Source organism: Cydia fagiglandana, chromosome 22 (assembly GCF_963556715.1).
Source record: "Cydia fagiglandana chromosome 22, ilCydFagi1.1, whole genome shotgun sequence".
Classification (NCBI taxonomy): domain Eukaryota; kingdom Metazoa; phylum Arthropoda; class Insecta; order Lepidoptera; family Tortricidae; genus Cydia; species Cydia fagiglandana.
In genome coordinates, this window is record NC_085953.1 from 1,064,075 (window position 1) to 1,077,164 (window position 13,090).

The 13,090-nt window shown below is 38.0% G+C and overlaps 1 protein-coding gene across 3 annotated transcripts in view; it reads right to left on the bottom strand.

Moving 5' to 3' along the window:
• Positions 1-12,625, bottom strand: part of LOC134675594 (serine/threonine-protein kinase Wnk-like) — a 28,014-nt gene extending 15,389 nt beyond the window's left edge. Inside the window, exons 1-2 of one of the 3 annotated variants that reach the window (XM_063533914.1) lie at positions 12,519-12,625; positions 6,984-7,589 (exon numbers count right to left, since the gene is read on the bottom strand). In XM_063533914.1, the coding sequence (XP_063389984.1) occupies positions 6,984-7,259 (276 nt within the window). In that variant the 5' untranslated portion in view covers positions 7,260-7,589; positions 12,519-12,625. Of the gene's footprint in view, positions 1-6,979; positions 7,590-12,425 lie in introns of all 3 variants that reach the window. The other 2 variants (XM_063533916.1, XM_063533915.1) reach the window with 2 other exon arrangements.
• Positions 12,626-13,090: the final 465 nt, after the last annotated feature.

The window sequence follows — 13,090 nt, forward strand, 5'->3', positions numbered from 1 at the left end:
TTCATGCTTTTGATGCGTTTGTGATTCACGATAATCGTGTACGTTATGTGGTTTTCCACTGATGCCTTTAGGTATAAAAGGACAATATTGTTGTTTACTTCATATCCAACTCATCTGATTATCTTTTATGGTGAGAACGTAAAACTTATGGTCATTTAGACTATTTAGAGCTTCGTGTCATACGTATGTGCAAATTGCTATATAATGCATGCGAACTGTTATAATATAAATATATGGTTGTAGACATTGTAGTAATATTATGAGTATGACCAATTGAGCATCGGAAGTACTTATATCTTTGCAAGAAAATTTTACAAATTGTAAAACTGGACAATGGTATGATTTTGTTCTTTATTCAATGATAATAAGTTACAAAATCGAATGACGATAGAAAAGTGACTTAAAACGCTTTGCTTTTAAAGTATCGTGCTTCAGATATTGTGAACACCTTGGCCGCTCCGACATATCCGATGGCGACTGTACCATCGTCTACACTGTTAAGAGGGGACGTAAAGCAAGGGGATTAGAAGGGGACATAAGATATGGCACGCCGCGCGATGATTCGTCGCCTTCATACTGATTGGCCCAGCACGAGACGGAGGGGCTCGACTAGATGTTTCCGGTCGCGTTCAAAACAAATTGCCGTTCCGTATTACAATCCAGGTTTATTCTGATAGTCCCCTGCTGTATATTACAGATGAGGTGAGGGAGTACGTATGAACTAAAATAAATACTATCAAAAAGAATAGATAGTATAGAGGGGTCTTGTCATAGTAAATGTTGTAGTCACTGTAAATTAAATGCCATAGACACACGACTATAACTCAAAATAAACACGTATAAAATTATCAAAAAAATTAATATGTATGAATAAATGATTTTATTAGGTATTTTTATATCATTTTGACCCATGTTCATTCACTGATATCTATGTGTTAAAATTGTTAAATATGAAACGGTGTCAGAGTCGTCACGCCATCTAGCCGAGAATAGGCTAAAGGTGTGTGCGCCATCTATCCGAGAATGACTTTTTCTTGATTTCCGAGGCACGGTTTTTTCTTAGACTCTATTCATCTTATACGAAGTTACATATGTCTGTGATACTATGTATACTAAAAAAAAGTGTCCAATCCCACTAGTGGCCGAGGCCAGAAGGCCTACCGCGAACCACGTTCGACGTGTTGCCTCTCTGTCGCACTTGTAAGGCGCCTTCAGCTTAATAATGCGGCTAACGCCCTATATAGTAGAAAGGCCCTTGATCATGTTATAATTAGTCTCATTTTGTGTTTGCAGGTTGGCTTTAAGTAAAACGCCGTGTTGACACAAGTTTTGACCACAAATAAGTATAGCTCAGAAAATTCTTTGAAAAACAAACATTCAACTACATATTTGAATAAGTATTCTAAATAATCTAATGTCCACTAGACCAAAACCAATAGCGCGAATCGCGAATATCAGAAATAGCTATTGACCACTTAAAACGTCATTATTTTAACAGCGAAGAACCAATATTGTGCGCGTGCACACCTCACGTCACGTTTATGCCCATTTCTTTGAAAACGTGGACACAGCAGTGTTTAATGTCGCTTAAATCACGTTTCGTCGTAAATTCTGTGTAGTAAATAAGATTGTAGTGTGACCCTTGACCTTAAACCGATGGCACGTGGCTTTTCCTTGATTCAGGCAGAACGGTTTCTTATGGGCCGGTCATATTAGCCGTAGAACCGATAACCGTTGGGGTAGACGAGTTGTCGAGTGAAGAGTAACACCTGCGGTGGTAGCACGAACGCATTTTTATCGCTTGTCACGTGGCTGTCACGTTCTAACAAGTATGTAAGTGCGAAAGAGAGACGATAATAATGGAACCATGCTGCGCCCGCTGCACTGCGTGAGCTGTCAAAATCTTTGCAGACTTTCCTTCGCCTAACTTTTAACTGTGTTAACGGCGGTATTTCCCTGTGTTTCCCTAATCCTTGACTGATTGCCAGACTAAAGGACAAACAAATATCAGCGTAGTGTCTGCAAATCACGTTTCGAGTCGTAAACACAACAATACTACAGACACTTATAGTATGACCCTTGACCCTGCTTAGACAGTTTAACTAGCGTTTGTAAGGACATTGTCACACTGGTACACTGCTAATAATAAACAGAACTGAGTATGAATCGTCTACATAGAGCGCGACACACAAATTCTCTCTCTCTCTCTAACTACACTAACCTAACCTAAAGCTTGCAGCAACACTTCTAACTGTACATCGATGGACCTTATTACAAAAGGCATAAGGTCCACCTGGCCTACCTGGCTTAGCAATAAGAATTAAAAACCGGGCAAGTGCGAGTCGGACTCGCGCACGAAGGGTTCCGTACCATAATGCAAAAAAAAAAAAAACAAAAAAAAGCAAAAAGAAAACAGTCACCCATCCAAGTACTGACCCCTCCCGACGTTGCTTAACTTTAGTCAAAAATCACGTTTGTTGTATGGGAGCCCCATTTAAATCTTTATTTTATTCTGTTTTTAGTATTTGTTGTTATAGCGGCAACAGAAATACATCATCTGTGAAAATTTCAACTGTCTAGCTATCACGGTTCGTGAGATACAGCCTGGTGACAGACGGACGGACGGACGGACGGACGGACGGACGGACGGACGGACGGACGGACAGCGAAGTCTTAGTAATAGGGTCCCATTTTACCCTTTGGGTACGGAACCCTAATAGTGTCGACAATAGTACTATTTAGACTTATTTAGGTCATTTCTGTAATACATTGCTTATTTTAGTTATTTTATCAGTGGAAATTTTTAAAACGGTGGGCGGGGCCCGAAGTGGCGCAATGCATCAATTTTACATTTTGAAATTCGCGCCTTACCGTACTGAAAAAGTTGGCTTGCCAGAGTAGTGACGAACAGCGAACAAATAATAAAAAAATACAAAAAACTAACGCGATAAACCAATACAATCATCATGCGATAAACCAATACAATCATCATGTTTCTGTCAACGAAATAAGACAAAATACTTACAAAGCAAATGTAAACAACAATATTTTACCACTGTTTTCCTACAACAATACGTTACCAGTGTTTTTCTAAGAATGTCACTTTTTCAACTGGAATTAAGCAATTTACTAGCGTTCATAAAATACAATGTGTCCCATACAATAGACTAATATCGCTTTTATGATAGCTTCACCACTTAAAGTTTATTGAGCTTACAATGTATTATATGGAGCACTAAATCATGAACGGTAAAAAACGTTTAAGAAGTTTATCTCGACAAATAAGTTTTTGGCAAAAATTTCATTTTTGATACAAGCTTTTATCGCTGACTGTGCTTTTCTTACGACAGACAACTGATACTCATCGAAACAATTCTAAAAACCCCTAACACAATTAGGTTGCGGTGTTTCATCACAGAGTTCCTATAGCCACCTCCTGTCTCCATCATCAGATCAGCTCGATGATAGCATAATATTGCATTATCATCCGATTTATACCTGCATGCAAAATTTCAGCTCAAACGGAAACCGGGAAATGGATCAAATTTAACTTGCAAGATTTGGTTACAGACAACGGGACAGGTGAAACTAAATAAAAGCTTGTAAAAACTTGGGAGTTTTGCCACAAATAACATTGGAATAGTCTTTTAAAGGCGTAGGTGACGAAGTCGCGGGAGGAAGCTTGTTAAATAAGAGCAAGATTTGTAAAGTTCGGATTTTCTGTTGTTCTTCTGTTTCTGTGTTCGTACTTTTAGCTTCAAATACTGCAGATTGACCACTGGGATTTTGGCTTTAGACTCTGACCACGCTAACTTAACTCAAATTGGCATTAAGAATTCATACATATACAGGGTGATTCCGGGGTCGTGGAGCAAGCGATCAAGGCATGATACACAAGCCCATACTGAACAACTTTTACTATGGGTCCAACTCCGAAATCGCGAAAAAAAAAATTGGTAGACCCCGGAATCACCCTGTATATATAAGACATACTTGACGTAGCAGGAAAACTTAGCTTGGTCCGACTTTAGAAACTATCAAGTAAATATAAAAATATTATTCAGAGCGTCCCACTGCTGGGAAAAGGCCTCCCCCCTCTTCCTCCACTCGTCTCTATTTAGTGCAATATCTGGCCAACTTCTCAAGAAGGAGTCCAAGTTATCCAAGTTAGTGGAGTTGGTAATATAAAAATAAGTATAACAATAAACATAAAATTCCTCACCAATCGTGCACGACCTACCAAACACCACCAAATTCGAACGCCAATGAAATACGTAACAAGCGACCGGTAAGGATTAGTACAACTAGAGCATAATAGATGAGATAACTTATTCAACTTTGCTATTACAATCGCAAGACCATCACCTTATAGGAACTAGCATAACTTTTTGATATTAAATGCATCTTAACAGCTTTATCATAGCTTAGCTTGGCGCTAAAACATGATATATAAATGAGCCTTAAATAATGCGAATGCGTTTTTAACAGAACTAAAAATTTGACTCTAATTCTAATTATTGGGAAAAAAATAAAAATGGTTTTCAGAAACCACCCTGGTACAAATATGAACCAGGATTGGCAGGGTTTGACCATCGCCCACACTGTTAACTGACAGTTCGTAAACCTTATTACAAGAGGCATACGGTCCACCGATGGACAGTTAAGAGTGTTGCTGTATGAACATTTCGATCCAACGTCCTAAAGTTGAAAACACTAAACTGCCTTATAAAAACATACCCAACTATGCGACACAAAGACCATATTTCTCTGGTTTATGCTGGCGGACCTTTGGCAAAAGAATTACAGAATGACACTGCAGAGGAAAACCGACAGAGTTTCCTCCAACACCTACGGCGTTTAAGCCGTTATTCGAATAGCAGATCAATTGACCTGACACCCACGTGGACGTGTGAGTCAGTCAGATCAGCTCGTGACTGTGTAAGGTGTGTAAATTGAGATATGGTCTAAATTCTGTGACATATGACCCCTGATGGAGGGAACTAGGTTTGTGGGTCACACGGGCAGAGAAATATAGATTTCCTGTTTGCTACCACTGGATCAGTTCTGGCTGTGAACAGATTAGGTATGATATATGGACAGAATATATCTATGATAGTCTAATTGCGATCTTAGATTAGGAGCATTCCATGAAATTGTCTACCGTTTGTCCCGTACAATCGCGATTTTCTGAAGATTTGCAGATATGAGTTTCCTTTTCTATGTAAAATTGACAAAAATATACACAGAAAAATAATCGCCTGCTTTAAATGCCAAAAAAAAAGTCGCAACACAGGAAATGAAATGCGTTTGTACGGGACAGCCCGTGGAATGCTCCATTAGTAATGTATACAGTCAGCAGCAGAAGTTGCTAAGCGGGCGAGGTGTTCAAAATTACCTTGACACGCTCTTATTCTCTAAACAATAAAGTCGTGTCAAGATCATTTTGAACACCTGGCCCGCTTAGCAACTTCTGCTGCTGACTGTACCATATCTCCGCCAGAGCGGCGCTACAGTCAAGCACGGAGATGCTCTCGAATGCTTGAATTAAAAAATAGGGTATTTGATTATACATATTTAAAATAAATTATTTTGCCCCATGCATGAAATAAATCATCATACATATAATCATATACATATTTTTAAACCCGTGTAAAACCAGGCGTGGCTCACTCCGCGATTTCGTCGCTTTGCTACAGGTAGCATCCGTTCGACCCCAATTTTGGGGTTTGCCATAAGCCGCGCGTGGCGCTCACCTAGCGGCCATATCTGTGCTGATCGTGACAGACGCGTTTTGTTAGAGAGTGAGTCTTCTGTACCTAGTACTATTACTTATTCTGTGATAAAACTATAAAGAGTAGGAAATTTGATGGTGACGTCACATGCTAGTGTTTCATATAAATTCTATAGTAGCATAATCGTTTTGAGAGTTCGATATAAGGAACTGATTTGACCAGTACTATTGTTTAGTAGGCCTATTGTCTAAATGTAGCGAACTAGTACTATTGTCTAAATGTAGCGAAATACACCCTACATTTCTAATCGAACTATATCATAGTTTTAACGGCCTTTACAATCCGCCTATTGATTGCCTTACGAGGGCATGACGTCGGTAATAGACGTCATCATAGCCTAGATCTAGATTTTGTAGAAAATGCTGACGTACAACTTTATTACACCCTAATACGCAAAAATTAAGGTCTCAAGTATGCCTGAATGTTACTTAATGACAATAAGACTTAACCGCCTTACATTAATATAAGTATAAAACACGTCACTTTACATTACACATAGTGTAAAAGACAGCGCATACAAACAGTAAAACTCTAAACTGTACATCCGTGGACCTTATTACAAAAGGCATAAGGTCCACCTATGGAAAGTTAACAGGGCGATGGGTACAAAAGGGTGAATTTGGGTGGTTGCCAAATCTATACCTCGAGTGCACATGATTGTCCACGGCAATTTGAACCTAATTCTAACGTAATTAGTATTTTATTCCCGTGTGAAATGTGGACTTGTATCATTCTAGATTTTAGAAGTGTTTCTTTAGGGTCGGCATGTTAATGTAATGCCATAATATGCCAAAACGTAAGCGTAGTATCCTAATTTAAACCTCGAAGTGTGCTATGCCATAATTAAATTAGTTAGTCATAAAAAAATTGTCATAATCATAGAGATAATTTTGCGCAAGATGCAGAAAATGTATATCGCGTCGACATGATAGAACTGAAAAATATGTGTTCAGATGGTTATTTAATAAACTTTCCCCATGTGACTACCAACAAAATCGCGAAAACAAATCGAAAGTAGACGAACCGCATGTCCCAGGTCTTAGAGCATTTAATAAACCGGAGTCGCCTTTAAGAGCTTACCCCTCTGCCGAAAACCTTGCACAGTTGTGCAAACTTCCAAGTTGTAGCAGTTCGAATGATGACGCTTTCCGGCTGGGCCGAAAAAAAAATATCTTAATACTAGCTACTCACCTGTCCATATCGCGAGGAGGCTAAATGCACGTTCCTGTTCTTGAGGAACTCCGGTCTCTTGCCCAGCCCATAGCCCGGCTTGTTCTGTGAGATGAACTTCTTGGACCGGTCCAGCCGGTCCGGTTCCTCCTCATTCTTCGAAGTCGAAGGCACAGCCCGGTAAGCCCCCCGGGTCCCTCTGATACTCTTCTCTGGACTCTTGTCCTGTTTCCGTGTTATCAAGTTGTCTTTCCGTTGCTTGTTCCTCAAAGTGGCATTCGACGTCATATTGTCCATATTGGTCCATCAAACGATTTCCCTTTTCTCATTCGTTTCAAAATTATATTCGTGAAAGTTCATTTCGTTTGTAATTAATCGAAATCTCAGTTAGGATATTTATTTATTTTTTAATAAATTTGTTTTATATGTTAGTAAACACTAGAAGCGATAACTAGAAGGTGTCTTTAATTATATACTAATAAAATAAATTACTAATTCCGTCTTTTTTATCTCTCTCAATGTTGGCATCTCTGCACATCTGGCCTCGTCGCGGGAAACTAAACCTTAAAAACAGTCTTTAGGAAGATTTGGAAAGAAGTATTGCTTAATTGGGTTGTTAGTTGCTATCTGAAACAAAGAGAAGACAATTTGTAAATCACGAGAATATATGTACGTTTGTTTACAAACACCGTGGCGTAGAGTATCTTTACAACCGTCAACAACTGTCTGTCACTTTTACTCGTATGGAGTTGTTAGAAAGAGAGCATATTATGATAGCGAGGCCAAGGTAAGCATTGAAAACTTCTTAGAGTCAAGACATATAGTCTGGCAAACCAATTGTACAATGAACAATAAATTAACTATACTCCACCCCCCCCCCCTCCTTTTGGGCTATAATACCAAAGTCTGTCTAAGCTAAAGTAGCTAACACACTATCGCACCGCACCAAGGTCATAGAGGGACGCACCCATAAGTAAGAGGGAGAAAGAGATATCGCTTTCTTCTTCTAACATATGGGTGCGTCCCTCAATGACCTTGGTGCGGTGCGATAGTGTATTAGCCACTTAACGCTGCACAGATTTGACAGAACAAAGTGTGTCAAACATTTTTTCAAAGAAATTTAGATATTTATGATGACAAAAGTTAAATTTAAATTTACACTTAAGGCGCTCTTATACTTGAGTTTTACGTTTCCGAGGGGGTGAAGCAGACGAGTGGTAGAACAGGCGGGCGGGCGCCCCGCGCGCCCCGCCGCACCATTCCCGCGCAGCACGTCTACATCCTTATTCTGGCGCCATCGGTATTCTGAATATTCTGATTTGTCAGTTCCGGGATTTTTTCCGGCAATTAATATCGAAATAAGGTTTATTAGCAAATTCGTATTTTAATGAGTATTTAATGAAATTATATACAATATGAGAGTATACCCCGACAAACTAAGAACCTAATCAAATTATACCCAATTATTATGAGACAGAAATTAGTACTTACTTACCATAAAAATATAATAGAGTTAGACCAAGAAAATTCTGCAACGATTTTGATTGCACACGCAGTGCAAGTGTTATTTTGAACGACATACCTTTATGAAATTATGATTAACACTTGCACTGCGTGTGCAATCAAAATTGTCGCACACTTGGTCTAATTCTAGAAGTCAATTTCGGGCAAGTAGGTATTGAAAATAAGGAAGAATACTGTAGTTCGTTTTTTTTAGCATTAGAAAGTACTTGAAAGAAGGTAACCGATCTTGACATGTCTTTTAATTGAAAAGTGCTTTTTAAAAATCAGTAACTATTACTTATGAAAGCTTATTTTATATACGAGTATTAGGACTTTTATTTTATATAAAAGCAATCAACATTTGGCATGATGTGTCACATCCCCGTAGCTGCAGGCTTCCATAGGCTATGGTGAATGTGGGTCGTATGCTTGCTTGCCACCAGTGTGGTATATAAAAACAGAATTTTTTGGAATAAATTTCCATAACGCACGGTACGGACTTGGCGGAAATAAGGTAGAAGTACTAGTGCTCAACGCTGCACTAGTATTCGACATGGGCACTTTATGTCAAAGTGACAAGAACTAAATTTGAATACAGAAAGATCGTCGCCGTTCAATTAACCTATATTACTTTGACATAAAGTATAGTGTGTAGCTTTCAAATAGAGCTCAACGGCTATACCTATTGTCTATTGTTAAGTAAAACCGCACGTGCTACTTACCTGCAAAAAAGGGTCTTAATTATTTTATTTGGCACCTGAGCGCGGGCTAACGCTCAAAAAACCAGTGTAGGTGCGCTCTTGTTACGCATCTCTATGACACATTTTAGACTGGTTCTGTAGCGTTCGACTCACCGGCACTCAGTAACCGAAGTACGTATTTTTTATGCTGGTGGTTGTGGCACGTGGCACGAGCGGTTTTACTTAACAATAGACAATAGGATTAGCCGTCGAGCTCTATTTGAAAGCTACACACTATACCCATGTCAAATACTAGTGCAGCGTCGAGCACTAGTACTTCTACCTTACCTAATATTAAACACAAAATCATTTTAGACATTTTTCGACCACTTCCCTTAAAACGCATGTAGGTAACTCGGAAACTAAAAGCGGTGAAATGGTTACCAGCATACACTAAACACTCCCACATAGGTATTTGAATTCCATACACATATGTTTAAAAATGATTCAATTTGATTAATTTAATAGCCTTTAATAAAATATGTTTACACAATTTATCAATCGTGACTGAATTCCGGATTGGTTAGATGGGTGTGTGCCTTTGCTTCCCAACTTGTTATAAAATGACAATATGACGGGCGAATGTCTGAAATGTCACAGTAATTAAGAATTATATTTTGCTTTTCTTCGTAAGTATGTTGAAAAACATTGTGTGTATAACATATTTGCATATTTATACAGTGGTTACACATTTTATGAAACGTCCACTAAACTAGCATAGGTCCGACGCTGGCAGTGGCCACGGGCGTACTGACGCGGGGAATGGGCGCAAGGTATTGCCGCGTAGGGTGTAATTTAGTAGGCAAAATTTGAATTCATAAAAGTATGAATGAAAAGATTAACGTATCAATAAAAGGACCAGCAATAACGAAGATTTACTTAAAAGCTATCGAATGAGGTAAGTTTCATATCCATTTTCGTCGTAGTACTTCTAAAATATGGATCAAAAGACAGCTTTAAGCATGTTTTCAACTTAAGATTCTATCGAGAAAATAATGAGCCGTTGTGTTTCTGACAAGCAATAACGTAGTTCAAGGACTAAAGTTATACATACTAGAAAATAATGCTTGAAATCCTTGTAAAAGTCTGTAAATATGGTTACAAAAAAGCGCATTTTACTACACACCGCGCCTTAAATTTCCTTCCTTCTAATACATAAATATGATACCAAGACAATGATTCCCCTTATCTACTGTCTTATGTAAGCATCAAACATGCAACCCAACCTGACAATCACTCGTACATGATATTTAGCATACTACTTATTACAGGTCACTGCGAGATCAGTTATCTCGCTAACTAGATTCCACTGGTACTCACAAGTGCTATATTTACTCTTATTTCAATTTACTTGATAAGAACACAGTTAATACTGTAAATAGATATTCAATAGTGGATGTGTTCATCTCAAAATAGATGTGTGTGGTTGCGAAGCCTTGTTCTTTTGAATATAATGAACTCTTGTTTAATAAAACGGTTGCCATGAATATATTTATACGATGTAGATTAACAGTGGTTGCACTCTGCATCCGATATGCTTTTTGGGGACTTAGACAGATCCAATCCATCCTTTGTGCAATATCCGTTGCAACAAATTCTTCTTAAACTTGTATTAATCTATACATCCTTTTTGGTACCTGATTTTATGATATATATAAGTTTAAAAATATGCTAGTTTTATTTTATGAATAAGGGGTAAATGTCTACAATATAAACTTATTTATTATAAGCTCACATCACATCAGTTGTAGGACAGGTTAGGGTTAACTCAACTTCTGCTGCTGTTAAAATATTGATTGTGTGATTGAATGATTTTGTTTTATGATAAAAATTATGTAAGTTATAATTATAGTTACAATCTATGGATGTATACAATCATTATGTGTGTGGGTGTAGGTTTGATTGCACACATGCTGAAACTGTAATTAAGATGAAATCTTCTGATAACAAGTCGAGCGGCTATCAACATTCTTATCACTATCACTGCAATCTGACAGCACTGACTCATCTCATTTTCTATTAAAAGAATGATTTATTCCTATGCATATGCAAATGACATCCAGGAATTTTCCTAAAGCCGGATTTACATTTGTCTGACGTGTTGTGTTATGTCGTAACACATCAGAAAGGTAATCGGTACCACATTTTAAATGGTTGCATTTACATTTCTGTGATGCATGCTGGATCCGAGAAATGTGAATGCAGCCATATTAAATGTATGAAACCGATTACCATTCTGATGCATTAGAATACAACACGTCACAGATGTGAAACCGGCTTTAGTCGCTGGTACACATGAGTTGCTTCTTCAAACTCAGGTAAATCCATTCGTCAGATTATGCGATTTTGGTAATAAGAAAAGGTAATAGGTTACATATTTGCTGAAAGGGTTGAATGGATTTACCCGAAACACTGATTTAAACTTTCACGATTATTTAACATTATGAAACTACACAATGGGACTTAATCGCGTATTTAAGTTTTAAGATTTACCTCCGACGTTTCGAGGAGGGGGGGTTGGATTTACCCGAGTTTGAAGTTAAGCCACACACATTTTAGTACATATCCCGCAATCTGTTTTGAACATTTATTCTGTTACTAAGAGTTCCCGAGTACTAAGAATTCAAAGACAAAAAGATTGATTCTGGGTCTCAGGAGGAAATAGAAAACATAGAAAAGAATAAAGTTCTCAAATGATATACAGATGTTTAGTGCCAGTTGCAGAGACAAAGATAGTATAAACAAACGCAAGCGAGTGGGCTCGGCGCATTGTTTATCGTCGCAGCTTGATTACATGATTGAACATTTAATTCGATAACTCACAACTGTCGTCACAGGCTACGTAAACAAAAACCGCATCCTTACCACCCAGAGACACCAATAAACGACGTCAAAACGCCCACAATCGATGAATAATAATCCCAAAACATAATTAAATCACATTACGTGCCGGCACTGAAGAAATATGTACCGTGAAAAAACACGAAAGCGGGTGTCACCAACCGAAAAACTAAGATCGTAAATCCATACACCGGGCACCTTGCACTCGCGTCGCGGTCTTCAAGCTTTATTTAAAGACGTGCTAAAATCTGCAGACATCGGCCGTTCTATTTAATGCAGTAAGAATGGCGTACAGCGAAATAAAATAAAGTAAAAATTAAAAATGACAGTACGTCAAGACCACAAAGCAAAATTGCAATGCAAAGTATGCGTATTTTACCTCTTGTTCGCCATCACCGAATTCATTTAACTGTTTTATCGTCTTGAGACGGGCACTTTGTCTAAATTGATATTGGATTCTATAAATACTTACAAATAAAAATCTGGAATCACACCATTGTAAAGATGCGCGATATGAATACCTACTATCTATCTATACTAATGAAATCTTTCGTTTCATTCAATTCGATATCGAAAATGTCATGATAATCGTTCACAGGTCGAACCGATTTTGTAATACGATTATTAGAAGAGAAAAGAAAATCATTATTAAAATCGACGAATGCCTTTCAAAAAGGGAAAAAAACAGGAAGTAAGTAGGCAGTAATTAATTAATAAAATTGTTTTTCTATTGATCTTTTGAGTGGTTTGATTACTTATGTTAATTTGATATTTAAAATGAGTGCATTAAACAACTGTACCGCTATTCGGAACCTAATAATAATATTGAGAGTGGCAACACTGTTGTCGGTCGTATTGTCCTTTTCTAGCATATACGTCCCTCTCTCTCCCACACTCCCACCACAGCAGTTTGCTTTTTGGCGGTTGTCGCAAAAACAAATTTCCAACTCATTGGCTTGCTGTTTTTCCATCTGGAAGGTCGTGAAGCTAAACTGCTGGTGAGTTTTTGAAATTGTACCTCAGTTTAGCTGACTATATTGAAAA